Source organism: Notamacropus eugenii, chromosome 2 (genome assembly GCF_028372415.1).
Source record: "Notamacropus eugenii isolate mMacEug1 chromosome 2, mMacEug1.pri_v2, whole genome shotgun sequence".
NCBI lineage: Eukaryota > Metazoa > Chordata > Mammalia > Diprotodontia > Macropodidae > Notamacropus > Notamacropus eugenii.
The window spans coordinates 316,635,302-316,653,109 of NC_092873.1; the positions used below are offsets into that span (position 1 = coordinate 316,635,302).

At 37.2% G+C, this 17,808-nt stretch overlaps 1 protein-coding gene across 1 annotated transcript in view; it reads left to right on the plus strand.

Moving 5' to 3' along the window:
• Positions 1-17,808, plus strand: part of LOC140527850 (myosin-4-like) — a 41,871-nt gene that overhangs the window by 13,772 nt on the left and 10,291 nt on the right. Inside the window, exons 16-31 of the mRNA XM_072645085.1 lie at positions 1,040-1,127; positions 1,211-1,328; positions 2,717-2,840; positions 2,928-3,064; positions 5,651-5,906; positions 8,268-8,510; positions 8,624-8,800; positions 8,891-9,036; positions 9,741-9,831; positions 9,921-10,310; positions 12,661-12,787; positions 14,099-14,217; positions 14,381-14,577; positions 16,667-16,850; positions 16,921-17,086; positions 17,177-17,301. Coding sequence (XP_072501186.1) covers positions 1,040-1,127; positions 1,211-1,328; positions 2,717-2,840; positions 2,928-3,064; positions 5,651-5,906; positions 8,268-8,510; positions 8,624-8,800; positions 8,891-9,036; positions 9,741-9,831; positions 9,921-10,310; positions 12,661-12,787; positions 14,099-14,217; positions 14,381-14,577; positions 16,667-16,850; positions 16,921-17,086; positions 17,177-17,301 — 2,688 coding nt within the window. The remainder of the gene's footprint in view (positions 1-1,039; positions 1,128-1,210; positions 1,329-2,716; positions 2,841-2,927; positions 3,065-5,650; positions 5,907-8,267; positions 8,511-8,623; positions 8,801-8,890; positions 9,037-9,740; positions 9,832-9,920; positions 10,311-12,660; positions 12,788-14,098; positions 14,218-14,380; positions 14,578-16,666; positions 16,851-16,920; positions 17,087-17,176; positions 17,302-17,808) is intronic.

Here is a 17,808-nt window from a genome sequence, read left to right on the forward strand (position 1 = left end):
CTTTCCTTCATCCACATAATCACTACCCATCAAGATTGAGAGGAATTATGAACGCATTGGACAAAGTATAGTAGTAGTAGTAACAGCAGCAGCAGTAGTATAGTATGCTAGCATTGGGAAAGTGCTTTATCTAACTTATCTTATTTGATCCAAAAACATATATATGTATACACATATGTGTATATGTATATACAAGCATACATGCATATGTGTGTACATATGTGTGTACATACACACATACATATACATAGACCTGTTCTGTTTGGCCTCAGAAGAGAAAACTAGGAGAAAAAAGAGAGATCAATTTTGGTTTGAGGTAAGAAAAATTTCCAAAAACTTAAATCTATCCAAAAGTGGGGTGAGTTGTCTTTGAGGGGGAGTGGGTTCCTTTACCCCTCCGGTCATTGAGGATCTTCAAGCAGAAGCTGAATGACTTCTTATAGGGATATTACAGAAGGGATTGATTAGCTAGGGTTGGACTAAATAGCTTCTGAAACATTTCTAAACATGAGATTCTATGATTCTGTGCATTAGGAATTCCTTTCCTACCTGTCCTACAGTGTTGTTGTGAGATAATACATAGGACAGCTTTTTAAGCCCTAAAAAATATAAGGTTGTTGCAGAATACTGATAGTGAGAGGGGTCTTAGGGTTACCTATATCACATACTAGTGGTGTGACAATGATGGGTCACTTAAACTCTTAGACCATTTTCTAAGACTATAGGTTGCAGAACAGTTATTGAAAGTTTCCTCTCTGGGATTTCCCAGCAACAATGAAATCACAGGTTCAGACACTAAAATGATATCAGCATTCTTATTTCCTCAAGTGGCACACATTGCTGCTTATTTTAAGAAGGCAACTATTCACAAGGCTATTCACAAGCCTATATGAAGTGGTATTCCTGCTGGAGGACTGATCTTTAGAAGGAATTTTTGATCAGATACAGGCTGAACAGGCATTTGAGGTCCCTTCCAGTTCTGAGGTTCTGTGATTCTGATGTGACCTACCTTCATGAAACTTGTCATTTGGCCTTCTAGGAGAATTTAAACAAGCTGATGACCAATCTGAGGAGCACTCACCCTCATTTTGTACGGTGTATCATTCCCAATGAAACCAAAACTCCTGGTAAGGGATTCAGATTAAAATACATGTTGGTTTTGAGTTCTTTATTTTGCAAGACAATGAATATATATGGTGGCTTCTTTCAGGTGTCATGGAACATGAACTTGTCCTGCACCAGCTGAGGTGTAACGGTGTGCTAGAAGGCATCAGAATTTGCCGGAAAGGATTCCCAAGCCGAATCCTGTATGGTGATTTCAAACAGAGGTCCGTCTTTCCTTGTGTTTTTCATACAATACAGTAATCCAACCCTTTAGTATTTCACCATTGCAATGTTATAAAACATTGCACATATCATGTTTAACTGATTGTACAAAGGAGCAAACAAAATGTTGCATGGGAGAATAGCAAGATAGAGGAAAATAAACACTTTTTTGAAGATGGGAAATACACATGGATTAAACAGTGGAAAAACAGATTTTCCCAGGAGACAGTTAATGAAATCTCATGAAGGCAGAGTAGTATAGTACAAAGAATATTAGATTTGGAGTCAAATAATATGGTTTCAAATTCTACTTTTTTTTTACTCCCTGCGTGTCCTTTGACAAGTGACTCCCCCTCTTTTATCTTCAGTTTTCCCATCTCTACAATGAAAGAATTGACTATGAAATTCTTTAGCTCCTCAATCATTTTGATTTTTATTTTTCTTCTCAGGCTATCATGAGTATTTTCCTTGGATTTATTTTTTGTTTTTGTTTCTTTACCCAGAGTTCTGATTTCATCAAAGAAGGGAACTCACAGAGAGGAAATTCCCTCTACCAATGCACAGAGGCAACTGTTTTACAATTAATAAGTTTTAGAAAATTGCCTGGGCGATTGAGATATTAAGTGATTTCTTCAGGGTCATACAGGACTGTGTCCGTGAATCAAAAATCATTTAATAAGTGCTACGTGCCAGTCACTACTCTAAGGCTAAGATTATAAAGAAAAGCAAAAACATGGTTCCTGCCTTTATAAAGGGTACATTCTAGTAGTGGAAACAGCATATAAATAACTAAGTGTGTATACGACATATAAATAGCATATGGAAGGTAATTTGAGAGGGGAAAATACTGGCAAAGAGAAAATTTGAATTTAGTTCCAAGGTGGGCACTCTCCAGGCATGGAGTCAAACAGCCTGAGTTCAAATCCAGCCTGAGACACTATGAGCCTCAGTGTGTCACTTAATCTCTTTGCCTCAGTTTCCTCATCTGTAAAATGTGGATAGAAATAATACTTACGTCGTAGGGTTATTGTGAGGATCAAATAAAATAATCATTGCAAAACACTTAGCACAGCGCCTGTAACACAGTAAGCACTATATAAATATTAGCTATTTGTTATGCTGAACTACTTCTCTTGAGATTGTTGTGTTCACTAAATTCAATCAGAAATAGTTATTTATTACCTGTCATGAGCTCATTGGAGGCCTCCAAAGCTGTCTAGTCTATCATGCTAGGGATATCAAGGCATGTAACACAGTCATCTGATTCATGGTTTTGCCTTTATTCTGTTGGTGGAGGTTAACTGAAATCAGCAAACAACAAATTAATTACCTGCTGTACTAATATTTCTGTGGGTTGTTATAACACTTTCCAATTTGTTTACTCCAACAGATACAAGGTTTTAAATGCAAGTGCTATTCCTGAAGGACAATTCATTGATAGCAAGAAGGCTTCTGAGAAGCTTCTTGGCTCTATAGATATTGACCACACCCAGTATAAATTTGGTCACACCAAGGTATAAGCACTAATTTTTTATCTGACATAATGACATAAGTGTTTGTGCTTCCTGAAGAATGAAAATTGTGATCTTTTCTTTGCTAAGGTTTTCTTCAAAGCTGGTCTTCTGGGGCTCTTGGAGGAGATGAGAGATGATAAACTAGCACAGATCATCACCCGAACTCAAGCCATGTGCAGAGGATTCCTCATGAGGGTAGAGTACCAGAAAATGTTGCAGAGAAGGTAACAATAATAACATAGTGTCTCTGCTTTTGTTTCAATTCTCCTAGAGACATAGAAACACCAAATTTCAGCATTGGAAAAATAAGCATTAGAAAGCACCTAAAGCAGCAATCACCTAGCTAACATGACTAAGAGATTCTCCTTGGATACTCCTAGTAAGAAGGGGTTCCCTACTCCACACAGCAAAGTAGCACATTCACTTAGAGCCTTGGTCGCATCATGCCCCACTTACTCGCTTGCCTCTAATCTCTCCCCACTAAACTATTCTATACATATCTCTTAGAAAACGTTCTTGGGAAGAAAATTTCCATCATGCTACAATCTTGTTTAGGAACCTATTGTAGTTTTCAAAGCACTCTAATACTTGACATTTCCTAACCAAGCCAAATCTTGGTCTCGTTATTCATTATTTCTAAATAAATCAGTTGGATGCTTACTGGGTCCTTTCCATTACATTGCACATTCCTATTTCTGCCCATTGCACTTCCCGCATCTAGAAAACCCTCTCATCTAATCTCAATCTGTTTGTATTCCCTTTAAAAGTGCAGCTCACAATTAGCAGAAGCAAAAGAGATTTAGCTTAGTAAATATAATTTCCTGGGTCTAGAAGAGGGATTTGATGCTGGTTATCTGTACACACTGAGCTAATGTCACATATATATTTTATGTATCTAAGTTATATAAATTATATTTTAATTCCCAATGATAAGTATAGGAATTGAAACACATCAACAAAGTACACTTACATGATAAGTATAGGAACTGAAATATATCAACAAAATACACTTACATAGTTCAATGAATCTATGAGCTCATTGTACCCTGCCATGGCAGAGTATGTCAGTGATTGATATAAAAGTCCAAGTAAAAGTCCATTCTCATTGATCAAAAGCTTTATAATCTTGACAGATCTTTTGAATTTTTCATGTATGTCCTCCCTGTTTCATCATTCAGTGTTTTTGGTATGATCTTTCTCTGTCTCTGTCTCTATCTCTATCTCTCTCTGGGTCTTTCATTATCTCTCCATCTGCTCTGTCCCTCCATTTCTCTATTCTCACTGCATTTTGTTGTTTCATAAGACATTACTACTTGTCATCTTTTACTATCCTCTATAGGATTTTACAAATGAGTTGGTCATCGAAACTGATGTAGCCCTTCACTGCAATATCTTTCCACTTGACAAGATGATCAAATATTTCCTGGCTGAGGAGATTTATGGACTCTTGGTTTCCTCATTGTGATAATTGATGTATATTAAACTTCCTGTTAGTCTCTGATATAATCAATCCTTTTATTCATTTCCTATTTTTAACAATATTAATAGATTAACTAAAAAGGAAGAGAGAATGAAAGACAGGAGTACTTTGCTATTTCCAAAGCAATTACACCTAAGGGGATAATTTTTTCCCATATTTATCCCTTCTTTTGTAACTGAATTTTTAGGCAATAGATAATTCTTAGTTTAGAAAAAAATGTATTGTTCAAAATGTTGACTTTAGAAATTTGGGGTTTTTTTCATTTGTTTGTTTTATTGTAGTGTTCTTGATCACCAGAATTTTGGATAATGGGAGTTATAAAGGATAAGGGTGCAAATCTCAGATCATGTACAGGGCAGAAAATTCTTTACTCATGTGAGTTACTTTGTGAATTAACATATCAATGTACTCAGCATTGAACTAGGTACCTACCTCATCCTCAGTTCTTTTAGTCAATTGTTTAATTTTTGAGTCAAGCTGAATTTTGGTCTTAAAGATCCCATCTTTTCTTTGCATAGTCAAGTTAACAGGTTCTTCTGGAGAAACCATATTCAGATATTAAATTAGGGCTTTAAATTTAAGCATGTTTTTTGGAGAGAAAGAGTCAATCTTTATGAATTATGGCCTTAATGAATTAAGGAAATTATTATTTAGTTCAGGAGAAAGTATAAGATGTGACTCCCTTCCTCAAGGAGTTCTCAATCTGGTTGGAGAAAAGAACATGAAACGATTAGAGAACACTAGAAGACAATATACAATCAAGTACTAATTTGTACATTGCATTGCAGAGTTAAAAATAAAACCCGAGAAGTCTGTGGGGTTTCAGAATAATAGGAAAGAAATGAAACAACTATTACTAGCTTAGGTTAGGAATGGCAATTTACAAATGTTTCATGATTTTGATCCCCATAGCAATGGCCAAGAAGTAGTCTGCTTCCTCACCCTACCTTTGACTCTCAAATCACAAACATATTATTTTGAAAATCAGGTCCTATGTTAAAGAATACTTAACATTGTATATATATTCAAATATGGGTATGTATGTTGTCTTACCAAAAAGACAGATTTTAGTCACTAAATCATCCTTAAGTAGACTTTTTATTCATTATAATTCATTAGCAAAGCAGCATTAATACAAACTTTATCTAGTCTATAGAAATAGAACTGAAATTAATTAAAATAGGGTAGTATTCACAATAATTCAGTTAGAAAAAACATTCAACACCTACCATGTACAAGACACCTGTGCTATGCCCTGATACTACTAGTAATGATAACTTACCTAGTAAAGAGCTACAAAAGCTCAATTTGTCTTTTTGTTATATTTCAGAGAAGCCCTCTTCTGCATTCAGTACAATGTCCGTGCCTTCATGAATGTCAAACATTGGCCTTGGATGAAATTATTCTTTAAAATCAAGCCTCTGCTCAAGAGTGCTGAAACTGAGAAGGAGATGGCCACCATGAAACAGGAATTTGAGAAAACAAAAGAAAGTCTTGCAAAATCAGAGGCAAAAAGGAAGGAGTTGGAAGAAAAGATGGTATCTCTCTTGAAAGAGAAAAATGACCTGCAGCTCCAAGTTCAATCAGTGAGTGTTCAGTATGCAAATAAGAGGCTACTATTATTGTGTGCATTCTGAAAGGAACATTTCTATTATACTATAATATTAAATAATGCCTTGGATTGACAGAGAGTTGCTTCTTTCTACAAGATACTTAGATGAATCTTGTTTGTCATATTTTTTCATTCCTACTATTAATTCAGCCCACTCATAGGATGTAATATTTTTCATGTGTTCTTAGTCTTTTGCTGATATTTTTATTTAAAATTATTTATTTTTATTATCATCAAGGATATTGCTTTAGATCAGAGGTTCTCACTTTTTTACGTGTGGTATACACCATTGGCAGTCTAGTGAAATTTTTGGACCCCATCTTAGAAAGTTTTTCTTAGATGGAGTCCATCTATAGAGCACTGAGGCCAAAGTCAGGAAGACCTGAGTCATGTCTAGCCTCAGACACTATCTGTGTGGCCCTGGGCAAGCTGTTTAGCTTCCATCTGCCTCAGTTTTCTCATCTGTAAAGTAGGGATAATAACAATACTTGCCTCCCAGGAACGTTGTGAGGATCAAATAAGAAAATAATTGTAAAGCGCTTAGCTATGTATGTATGTGCCTAGCACATACTATATAGTATATAAATGTCAGCTATTATTTTTAAATATGTAAAATAAAAATGCATAGGATTAAAAAGAAACCAATTATATTTGAATAGTTATTGTTTTAAAATAATTTTACGGATTCCAGATTAAGAATTCCTGGTGTAGTTTTCTTTCTCTGCTTTGTATGTCTATGGCTTCGATATAAAACACATATTTGTCTCATAAAAAGAATTTAATAGGAAGTCTTTTTCTATTCTTCAAATAGCTCATGTAATAATGGAATTAATTGTTCTTTGATAGAATTCATTTACAAATTCATTTATTCTTTAGGGTTTTATTCTCCTCTGAGAGTTCAGTTATGGCTTTTTCATTGAGTTATTTAAATTACTTCTCATTCTGTTAATCTAGGTATTTTATTTTTTTATAAATATTGAGCCATTTCATTTCAATTCAGTTATCAGTTTTATTAGCATTTAGTTGGACCAAAGGGTTTCAAATAATTTCCTTTGTTTCTTTTTCCTTTCTTGTGAATTCTTATTTTTCATTTTGGCAATTTGGTTTTCCTCTCTTTTCTAATAAGACTGCTTGATAATTTATCCCTAAAATCCAGCTCCCAGTTTTATTTGTTAATCCAAGAAACTTTTTTATTTTCCATTTTGTTAATTTTTTTCTAGAATTTACATTTCCATATAATTTAGAGTATTATATTTTCTTGGTTTTTGTTTTAAGATATATGCCCAATTCATTTATTTTGTTCTACTTTTGTTGATAAAAGTTTTTAGAGACAGAAATTTTCCTTCAGGACACTTTGGCTTTTTCCCAAAGAGGGAGCTAAGCAGTGTAGTGGACTTGTAGTCAAAAAGGCCAGAGTTCTAATATTGTATGTATGTGTCCTTTGCCTCTTTCTTGATCTCTTAAATATGGGCCTGGTAGTGGTATCACTGGGGCAAATACCTTGCTGAATCATTTCTTTACAGGCTGTTTATTGTTTGGGGTGTGCATAAGGGATAGGTGGTAGGGATGATCAGTAAAAAAAAAAAAAAATGTTTTTCTTCCTTTGTTTTTGATGTTTTAATGACAATGGTTTCTTTGCTATTTCTCAGTCAAGACACTCCATGCCTTTCACTCATGCTTAGAATATTCTCACTTTTCATTTCTGTCTCCTGGCTTCCTCAGATCACATTCTATAAAAGTCCTTTCCTGATCCTTCTCAATGCTAGCACCTTCCCTTTGGTATGACCTCTACTCCCTATATATTTCTTGTGCATACATAGTTGTTTGCATGTTGAACCCCCATTATACTGAAATTCTTGAGGACAAGGGTTATTTTTGCTTCTCTTTGTTTCCTCAGTGCTCAGTACTGTCTGGCACATAGAAGGGACTTAATAAACATTTATTGACCTGGAGTAGCAGTTACTATCCCAACAACAGGAAAGCAGAGACAGTGAGGTTAAAGAATTTCGAGTAAACCCAGGTCTCTTGAATTTCACTCACCCAGTAAAGCATTTCTTCTAGTAGATTTTGTCATTTCTTTTCACCCTTAAAGACGATGATCCCATTATCTATCTATGTCCTATTTCTTGTGAAATATTAGTTAGGTTTCTATGTGTAGACACAGCTTTATTCCTATTTGTCTTGGGAATTTTTGAAGCCAACATAATAAAATTAGCTATGCTTCTTTAAAATGAAAAGCATTCATCATAATGGAGCAAGTGTGTCTTTTTCTCTTCAAAGAACATGCTTAAAGTTTAAGTCACTAAGGCAGTAGCTGAATGCATTTTCTCCATAGGAAGCTGACAGCTTGGCTGATGCAGAGGAACGATGTGAACAACTTATCAAGAACAAAATCCAGCTTGAGGCAAAAATCAAAGAATTGACTGAAAGAGCTGAAGAGGAAGAAGAAGTAAATGCTGAACTGACAGCCAAGAAGAGGAAATTGGAGGATGAATGTTCAGAGCTTAAGAAAGACATTGATGATCTTGAGCTGACGCTAGCCAAGGTTGAAAAGGAAAAACATGCTACAGAAAACAAGGTCTGAGTTACATTCTTTGTATTTGCATCATAAGTGTTCAACATTATTGTTATAGATACATAGTTAATGTATTTTGTGTTTAAAAAAAAAAATCTCACTCTCCTCTTATTAAGGTAAAAAACCTCACAGAGGAGATGGCAGGGCTGGATGAAACTATCGCTAAACTCACTAAAGAAAAGAAAGCCCTTCAAGAGGCCCACCAACAGACCCTAGATGACCTGCAGGCAGAAGAGGACAAAGTGAATACACTGACCAAAGCCAAAACCAAATTGGAACAGCAAGTGGATGATGTAAGTCTTAAAAATTTCTTTCCTTCTGAAAGAGAAACCAAAAAAAAGGTGCTTTAATATTGAAAAACTGATTACATCTTTCCGATTCAGCTTGAAGGATCATTGGAACAAGAAAAGAAGCTTCGCATGGATCTGGAGAGAGCAAAGCGAAAACTTGAGGGTGACCTGAAGTTAGCCCAAGAATGCACAATGGATATGGAAAACGACAAAGCCCAGCTTGATGAAAAACTTAAAAAGTAAGCAGCTTTGAATGCAACCCTGGAAACAGAAAGAACAGCAACCACACAAACTGAACACTGTAATTATAATGACCAAGCTTGACCCAGGAAAAAAGATAAGAAAATAAGCCTTTCTCCTTTCTTTGCAAAGTTGGAACTGAGGGGAGTAGAATATTGATGGGAACTGTGAGTGTGGAATATTGCAAATACAATCAAATTAGTTTTATGTGATGGTCACTTTTGCTCTTTTTCTTTTTATTCTTATTTGTAAAGGATGGTAAGAAAGGGGAAGGAGGGAAATGAAATTTTTGGAAACGAAGGTGATGTAAAATCAAAAGATAGAAATGTTTTTAAACAGTTCTGCTTTAGGTATGTAGTGAGGAAAATAATATCTGTATGAGATTGTCTTTTTAATTCAAATGAGTCAATCTGTAATCCTGTAAACCCTTCCAGTAGGGAAGCTAAGCCTAGTATATCACTTGAGCTCAGGAATTCTCGGCTGCTTAGCCAACTGGGCAAATGCACTAAATCTGTCACCAGTCTTGCTCCATAAGCAAGAGGGCAAATCAGGCTACCTAAGGAAGGGTGAAGCAGCCCAGTTTGAAAATGGAGCGGGTCAAATATTGTGTGTAGCCTATGGGTAGGCTCTGAATTTCCAACTGGGGTGAGATAAGGATATCTAGACAAAATTAAATTAAAAACTTTGCTTGTTGTTCTAAAAGGAAAGAGTTTGAAATCAGCAACCTCCAAAGCAAGATTGAAGATGAACAGGCAGTGGAAATTCAACTACAGAAGAGAATTAAAGAGTTGCAGGTAAAGTCATCACTTCTCTGGATTCCAGCCCTCAGAGAATTTGCCATCTATAGGAAGGAGCTGATGGATCTGTTTTCCCCTATTTCCAGGCCCGCACTGAAGAACTGGAGGAGGAAATTGAGGCAGAACGCGCCTCTCGGGCTAAAGCAGAGAAGCAGCGCTCTGATCTGTCCAGGGAACTCGAGGAAATCAGCGAGCGCCTGGAAGAAGCTGGCGGAGTGACTTCAGCTCAGGTGGAGTTGAACAAGAAGCGAGAGGCAGAATTCCAGAAGATGCGCAGGGACCTCGAAGAGGCCACCCTGCAGCATGAAGCCACAGCGGCCACTCTGCGCAAGAAGCACGCGGACAGTGTCGCTGAGCTTGGGGAGCAAATCGACAACCTGCAGAGGGTCAAGCAGAAACTGGAGAAGGAGAAGAGTGAACTGAAGTTAGAGATTGATGACCTTTCAAGTAACATGGAAATGATCTCTAAAGCTAAGGTAATGTAGGAGCTTACATAAAGCTTTATTACAAATCAAAATAATCCTCCCTTCTTTGTAGAAGTGAAGGACAAATGGGTGTGGAAAATTGTGTAGACTGTCACATTTGATTGATTGGGTTTTGCCAACCTGCTCGTTTTCTTTTCTTTTTTTTTAACTGTTGATAGTTTGCTGGGTAGGGACAATATATTGGGAAATGAAGATGAAGGATATTGAGAAAAATTTAACATCCTTAAAACCAATAGTAAAACATTCTAACATATCTAATTCGAGAAAATAAAATAAAAGTAATCAAAAATAGAATAACTATCCCTTTGATAAATAATTTTTTTTCATAGCTTCTCACTCATCTTTCTCAGTTGTGACTATTTTAATTCTTATTTTCTACCTGTCACACCTGTTCTACTTGTTCAAGTATGCTACCTGCTACAAATGTTGACCTTAACTAGGAGCAAAAGAACTCTCTTCTTTCCAAATGATACAATTGTGCTGCAAATTTTCTTCTATTTATTTAATAAAGACTAGCTCCAGGTTATTGGAAGCTATTGACCAACCCACAAACAGGACAGCAGTTGTCCAGTTCTAAACTACCGCGTAATGAAGACAGGCCCCTAAATCTGTCAAAGCTTCTAGGGTTCTTGGAGAGATCTTTGTTACATCTGGGTCAGACTTACAAATCTACCAGGAAGTTGGAACAGTGGAACTTAATTTTTAGGACAATGTGGTAGTACCCAAGAAGCTTTATAATATATTCAGGCACACAGAATTCCTATGATAGGTTGGAACCTGTGACTCCAAGGAGAACTGACCAGCCTACTTCTGATTTCTGGCCTTAGAAGACAGCTGTGATGTAGGCTTTAGAAGATCCAGGTTCTGGTTCTGACTACCATTTTCTCACTGTATAAACTAGGCCAAGTCACTTGAGTGTCAGTTTTCTTGTTGATTAATTGAATAAGTTAGATTAAGTGATCTCTGAAATCTCTTTCAGCTTAATATTTATGATTCAATTTTTCCTTGGATCTGCTGGAAGTTCTAAAGAAGATTGACTAGGAGTAGGATCAAATCTCCTAAAATAGGGTTATGAATTTAAAACTAGAAGGAACCTTAGAGTTCATTTAATCCATTTACGTTTACATATGAGGAAATCAAAGTACAAAGATTTTAAGTGACTTGTCCAAGATTACACAGCTAATAAGTATCAGAGGCTGGGAAAGGATCCAGATCTCCTTGAGGACAAATCCAGTGCCCTAATCTACTGTATCATGATGCATGATCCTAACCTGGACTTAGAGGCTCCAAAGATAGTCAGAGATCTAAAGGACAGGAAAAACTTAAAAGAGAATTAGGGTCTTGAGAACATTTAGAAAAATGCAGTTTCAACATTCCTATCCCAAAGAATCATGAGATCTCAGAGCTGAAAGGCAAATCAGAAGTCATATAAGCCCACCCACACTTGCACAAGAACTCATTCTCCACTACAACTGACAAATAGTTGTATTGCCTTTGTCTGAAAACCTCTAATGAGAAGCAATGCACTGCCCCATGAGGCAGCATTTCACTTTCAGATAGCTCTAATTGCTATGAAGTTTTCCTTATATAAAGCCTAATTCTGCCTCTTTGCAATTTCCTACCATTGCTCCTATTGAGATGCAGCAGACCACCTGACAGTCTTACATTTCCTTCTGGATATATCACTCTCACATGAATCACCAAAAATTAGTAGTAATAATCAAGTCAAGCAAGTCTTATTCAGTTCGGTCACCTAGATATATATTTCAGGAATAAAATGGATCTCTACTGTCAGGTACTTTTGAATCACCTGGAAGACTGATTCATTGACTTTCTTTTTCCACTGCCTCAGACAGATATTTGGGAAAGACCCTAGACTTAGTCTAAACAAATCAAGGTCTCCCACTGCATCCAGGGCCATCATCAGTTGTCTTGACCTATGTCTTGCCACTGGGCTCCAATGACTCTGGAAGAGAAAGTGAGGTTGATAACTTTGCACAGCTCTGCCTCACTAAATCCAGTTCACTTGCAAGTCAAGACATCACCCAACTGATGTCTTTGGTCTTCTCTAAGAACAAAGGGCAAACAATAGCAACCTTTCCCCAAATCTCTTATAGTGTCTGTCATTCTCCGAAAGTAAGTGTTAAAGAGAATATCATTAGTTTCTCTAGATCTCCAAGGCCTTTGACAGTCACTATTTTAAGGGGATAATGTAAATTCTGGCATGTTTATTTTCATTATTTTATAATCACTTCTAGTAAAATATGTTGTATTTTAAAGTGGTTTAAAGTAAAGTTTTCATTCTTCTCACTGTTCTCTGAACCTCCTCATTTTCTCCTAGGCAAATCTCGAAAAATTGTCCCGAAGTCTGGAAGATCAAGTTAGTGAGCTTAAGAACAAGGAAGAAGAACAACAACGTCTGGTCAGCGAGCTGACAGCCCAGAAAGCACGACTGCAGACTGAAGCAGGCAAGTTTGTTTCTTGCTTCTATGTTATGTTTGTCCTCATTTTCAAAGAAGACCATGACATCAGAGAAATGATGACATGACTCGCAATTGACTTTGATTTGAGTGTTCAAGGTCACCAGCCTCACTTTCTCCTCCTGAGCCATCTGGATCCAGTGACCAGATATTCATCAGGATGACTGGAGATGGTCCAGCATGCCATGGGAGACTTTGACCTTTTTAGGCTAAGGCCTTTTCAGGGACTCAGAGAGAAGTAACATCCATTCAGTGAATAGTCTTCTTTAAGAAGTTTTCAGGGAATGGCCCTTAAATGAGCCAAAGAAAAAATAACTAAATGAAGCTGGAAGGGAAAAAAGGGAAACAGTTACTATTGATAATTACGGTAAGCTAGGAGGGTCCAGAAAACAGTCATTAAGTGGAGTTTGAGCAGGCACCTATTGTTGTCCAATCTATGGGCTTCAGAGTGCACTGGGTTTAAGGAGAAAGAAAGAAAAGAAAGGAAGGAAGGAAGGAAGGAAGGAAGGAAGGAAGGAAGGAAGGAAGGAAGGAAGGAAGGAAGGAAGGAAGGAAGGAAGGAAAGAAGGAAGGAAGGAAGGAAGGAAGGAAGAATCTGGACAGTAAGCTGCAAGTTAGCTAGGCAGCCTCTGGACATCCAAATTTACCTTCCTTTGGAGAGGAGAAGGAAGAGGAGAGGGAGACAGAAGGGAGAGGATGAGATGAGTTACCCAGCTAGCTGGATCCCCACTTAGGCAGCTCAATCTACTCACAGGTGGTGTTCGTCCTTCATTTTCGAAGAAGACATCAGAGAAATGATGACATGACTTGCATTTGACTTTGTTTTGAGTGAGGGAGGGCTGTGCAAGGTCACCAAAAGGTACAGGAGGCAGGACACTGTAGCGAAGATCCTGAAGAGTTCAACATGGAATCTTCCAACTTTGGGCAAGGCACCTCATCTTTTTTAGTCTTCTTATCTGTAAAATGGAAATTATTGGAATTAGATGATATGACTTCCAAGGTCCATTCCAGTTCTAAATCTATGATCTTATAAATGGTAAATCACATAGAACTGAAAAGAAAATCTGGGTTAGAAGCAGTATTTCCATTTTGGAAGTGAGAAATGCACCTCAAATGGCAACTATTAGTGATCATCAAAAAAATCAGAAAAGACTAGAAAATCTATAGAAATTCTTTTTTATTCATTAGGTATAACAACAGCAACAAGTAGGAGTACATTCTAAAGACAGGGATATGTGAGCCTTTACTTTCTTTTCTTTGTCTATGATCTTAATAAAATGTTCCACTTTGTTAATTTAGGTGAATATTCCCGTCAATTAGATGAGAAAGAAATTTTAGTCTCTCAGCTTCTAAGGGGTAAACAAGCATTTACTCAACAAACTGAAGAACTGAAACGGCAGCTGGAAGAGGAGTCTAAAGTGAGTAACTGATGGTGACTTTTGTTGTCTTTGTTTCTTTTTCTGTTTATGTGTATTTTTGCATCTCAAGATTTTTTCCAGTAGTTCATTCTTCTGTACTGATCAAAATGAAGATTCCCTCTAAGCAAATGAAACTAACACATTGATATTACCATTTTTGTAGGCCAAGAATGCTCTGGCCCATGCCCTGCAGTCATCCCGCCATGACTGTGACTTATTACGGGAACAATATGAAGAGGAACAGGAAGCAAAGGCTGAGCTGCAAAGGGCATTATCCAAGGCCAATGGGGAAGTTGCTCAGTGGAGAACCAAGTATGAGACAGATGCCATTCAGCGTACAGAGGAACTGGAGGAAGCCAAGTACGTAGAATGAGCTTAAAGACAAAGGACAGGGATGACTTGGGTTAGGTCTCATGATCAGTTGCATAGATAAGTGCCTAAAAGTCAGTAGCCTTAAATCTAGTGTTAAAGGAAATGGAGTTAGTCTAAACTGTGTAAGACTCATCCTTAAAGTAGTTTAAACCAGAACCTTCAGAGGTCCTTGTACACACACACACACACACACACACACACACACACACACACACACACACACACCTTATCTAGTATATGCAGGACTCCTTTCTGAACATTAAAAACAATCATTTTAATCAACAAATTAAGCAACCAAGCATTTATTAAGTATAAACTACTGACAGAGGATCTGTGCTGTGTGCTAGAACTACTAAACACAAACTATGGATCAGGCATAAAGTTGATTACAGAAACAAAAGCTGAAAAGTGCTTGCCATCAAGGAGATTTTATTTATATATATACACACATATATACATACGTATGTATATATATATATACATATGTATGTACACATACATACATATATAGGTATATATATGTATGTGTATGTACATACATATGTGTATGTGTGTATATATATATCAGCTACAAAAATAAACTTGGAGGAGGAAGAGGAAGAAAGATCAGAGAGGGCTGCATGCAGAAGGTGGAATTTAAGTTGAGTTTGGAAAGAAAATAGAAATTTTCAGAAGACAGAGGTTTTAAACTGTAACAAAATCAAAATGAGTCACATAGCCAATCTAGGTCAAATGACAAGTCCTGCTTTATGGAGTTCTATTTTATTTGCTTTAAAATAAGAGGAAATGGATGAAATTGTAGCCATTTCAACACAGAGAATATATTATTAAAAGGTGGTGAAAATATCACTGAATGAATGAAAGAAAAACCAACTGAGCGCTTAAGGTGTGCCAAACACTAAGCACTGAGGATAGAAATACAGAAGCTTGTATGCAGGTATTCTGTAAGCATCCTCTCTGGCTGTTCCCCTATGCCTGCAATGCTCTGTCATCTGCTCTGACTACTGACCTCCCTGGCTTTAAGTCCCAATTAAAAACAACTTTCTATAGGAAGTTTTCTTTAATCCCTCTTAATTACAATGATTTCCCTCTTTTAATTATTTCCTATTTATCCTATATATAGCTTGCTTTGTATATATTTATTTTCATGCTGTCTCCCTCATTAAAATTGTAAGCTCCTTAAACAACTGGTTGTTTGGGGTTTTTTTTGCATCTCCAGCACTTAAATCAGTGCTTGGCACAAAGTCAGTGCATAATAAATGTTTATTGATTGATTGAAAAGCAAAGGCAATCCCTGCTCTCAGAAGCTTATATTCTAATAGAGACTAACACACAAAGAACAGGGCATTACTGAAAGTTACTAGGATAGAAAGTTACTAGGATAGAATGAGGATATAGTGGGAATAGATTCCAAGAACAATGACAATTGATTAGATCTTGATTCCAGAACCAGGAGTGGAAGGGATAGAGAACAGTATGAGAGCAGTGGCAAGGTGGATAGAGAACTTATCAAGAGAGTAGGGAATGAAGTGAAGCAGGACTGAGTCCTTCTTGACACAGTGTACCAGATGAGGCAGTAGCTAATCAGGAGAGCAAGTTGGAAATATTTAGCTTGGAGTCAGCAGATCTGAGTTCAAAACTTGCTACTAATACTAGCTGGGTGGCCATAAGCAATTAATTCACTTCAATTCTTTGAGCCAGTTTCTTCATCTATAAAACAACACTATTCACTTCAGGGCTATTGTTGTGAGGAAATCACTTTGGTAACATTAAGTGCTATAGAAATATGAGGCACCATCAAAAAAATTGCATGAATGCAATAAAACCGTAACTGTACCTTGTACTTGCCACTTCAAGTCTCTAGGTCCAGTTCAGCAATGGAGAAAATTACCTTAGTTGCCATGATTTGGAATAACTTAGTTCATTAACTATATAGAAATGTTTCAGTTATATGCTTCTTCAGCTAGGCACTCTGACCATCAGTGTAAGATGCTAGATCTTCTAAAGCAATTGAATCTAATTCCCATGGGACATTTTCATTCTGATCTTGCTCGTTCACACTTTTGAATCTTTCCAGGAAGAAGCTGGCCCAGCGCCTACAAGATGCTGAGGAACATGTAGAAGCTGTGAATGCCAAATGTGCTTCCCTTGAAAAGACCAAGCAACGGCTGCAGAATGAAGTGGAGGACCTCATGCTTGATGTAGAGCGGTCCAATGCTGCCTGCGCTGCTCTCGATAAAAAGCAAAGGAATTTTGACAAGGTATGCCCAGGTCATAGCTCTTGCTATCTAGTTTAATTCACTGCCTAACCTGACCATTCCTGTTGTCTAGGTGTTGTCAGAATGGAAGCAGAAATATGAGGAAACTCAGGCTGAGCTCGAAACTTCCCAGAAGGAGTCCCGGGCTCTCAGCACAGAGCTGTTCAAGATGAAGAATGCCTATGAGGAATCCTTGGATCACCTGGAAACCCTGAAGCGAGAGAACAAGAACTTGCAGCGTGAGTATTTTTTAAAAACTTTCTACCACCTAGATGCCATAGCAGACCCTTGACCATCTTCCAACCAACCTTCTATCTGTTAACCAACAGAGGAGATATCCGACCTAACTGAGCAAGTTGCAGAGGGAGGGAAACAACTTCATGAATTGGAAAAAATAAAGAAACAAGTGGAACAAGAGAAGTGTGAGCTGCAGGCTTCCCTTGAGGAAGCTGAGGTAGGATTATAGGACCTTCTAGCTGACCCTGACCTTAGATTTCATCTAATCTAAGTCTTCATGAATGAATGGATGCATGCATGCATGCGTAAATAGATGAATGAATGAATGAATGAATAAAAACCATTTTTTGTGTGTTTACTATGAACTATTTACAACTACTTTGTGTTTACCATGAACAAAGCTTGAGGTACAAGTAGAAAAGCAAAAGATTCACAGTTCTGAAGAAGCTCACATTCTAACAGGAGACACAACACATATAACATGTTCAACCTGCAAGTTAACATGGAAATGTCCCATGGGTTTTAGAGTGAATCAACAAAGTGGGTTGTAACTTATCTTCTTTCATGCTATTTCCACTGATAAAGCCATATTCTTTCTGATGTTGGACCATTTCACAGTGCCAAAAGCTGAGTTGGCAAGAACTTCCTTTGGTGGCTGTTGAGAAGGCAAGGCCTGAAAAACTTCAGAAATAGTTGCCAGGTTTCAGCACCATCTGGCATCTCT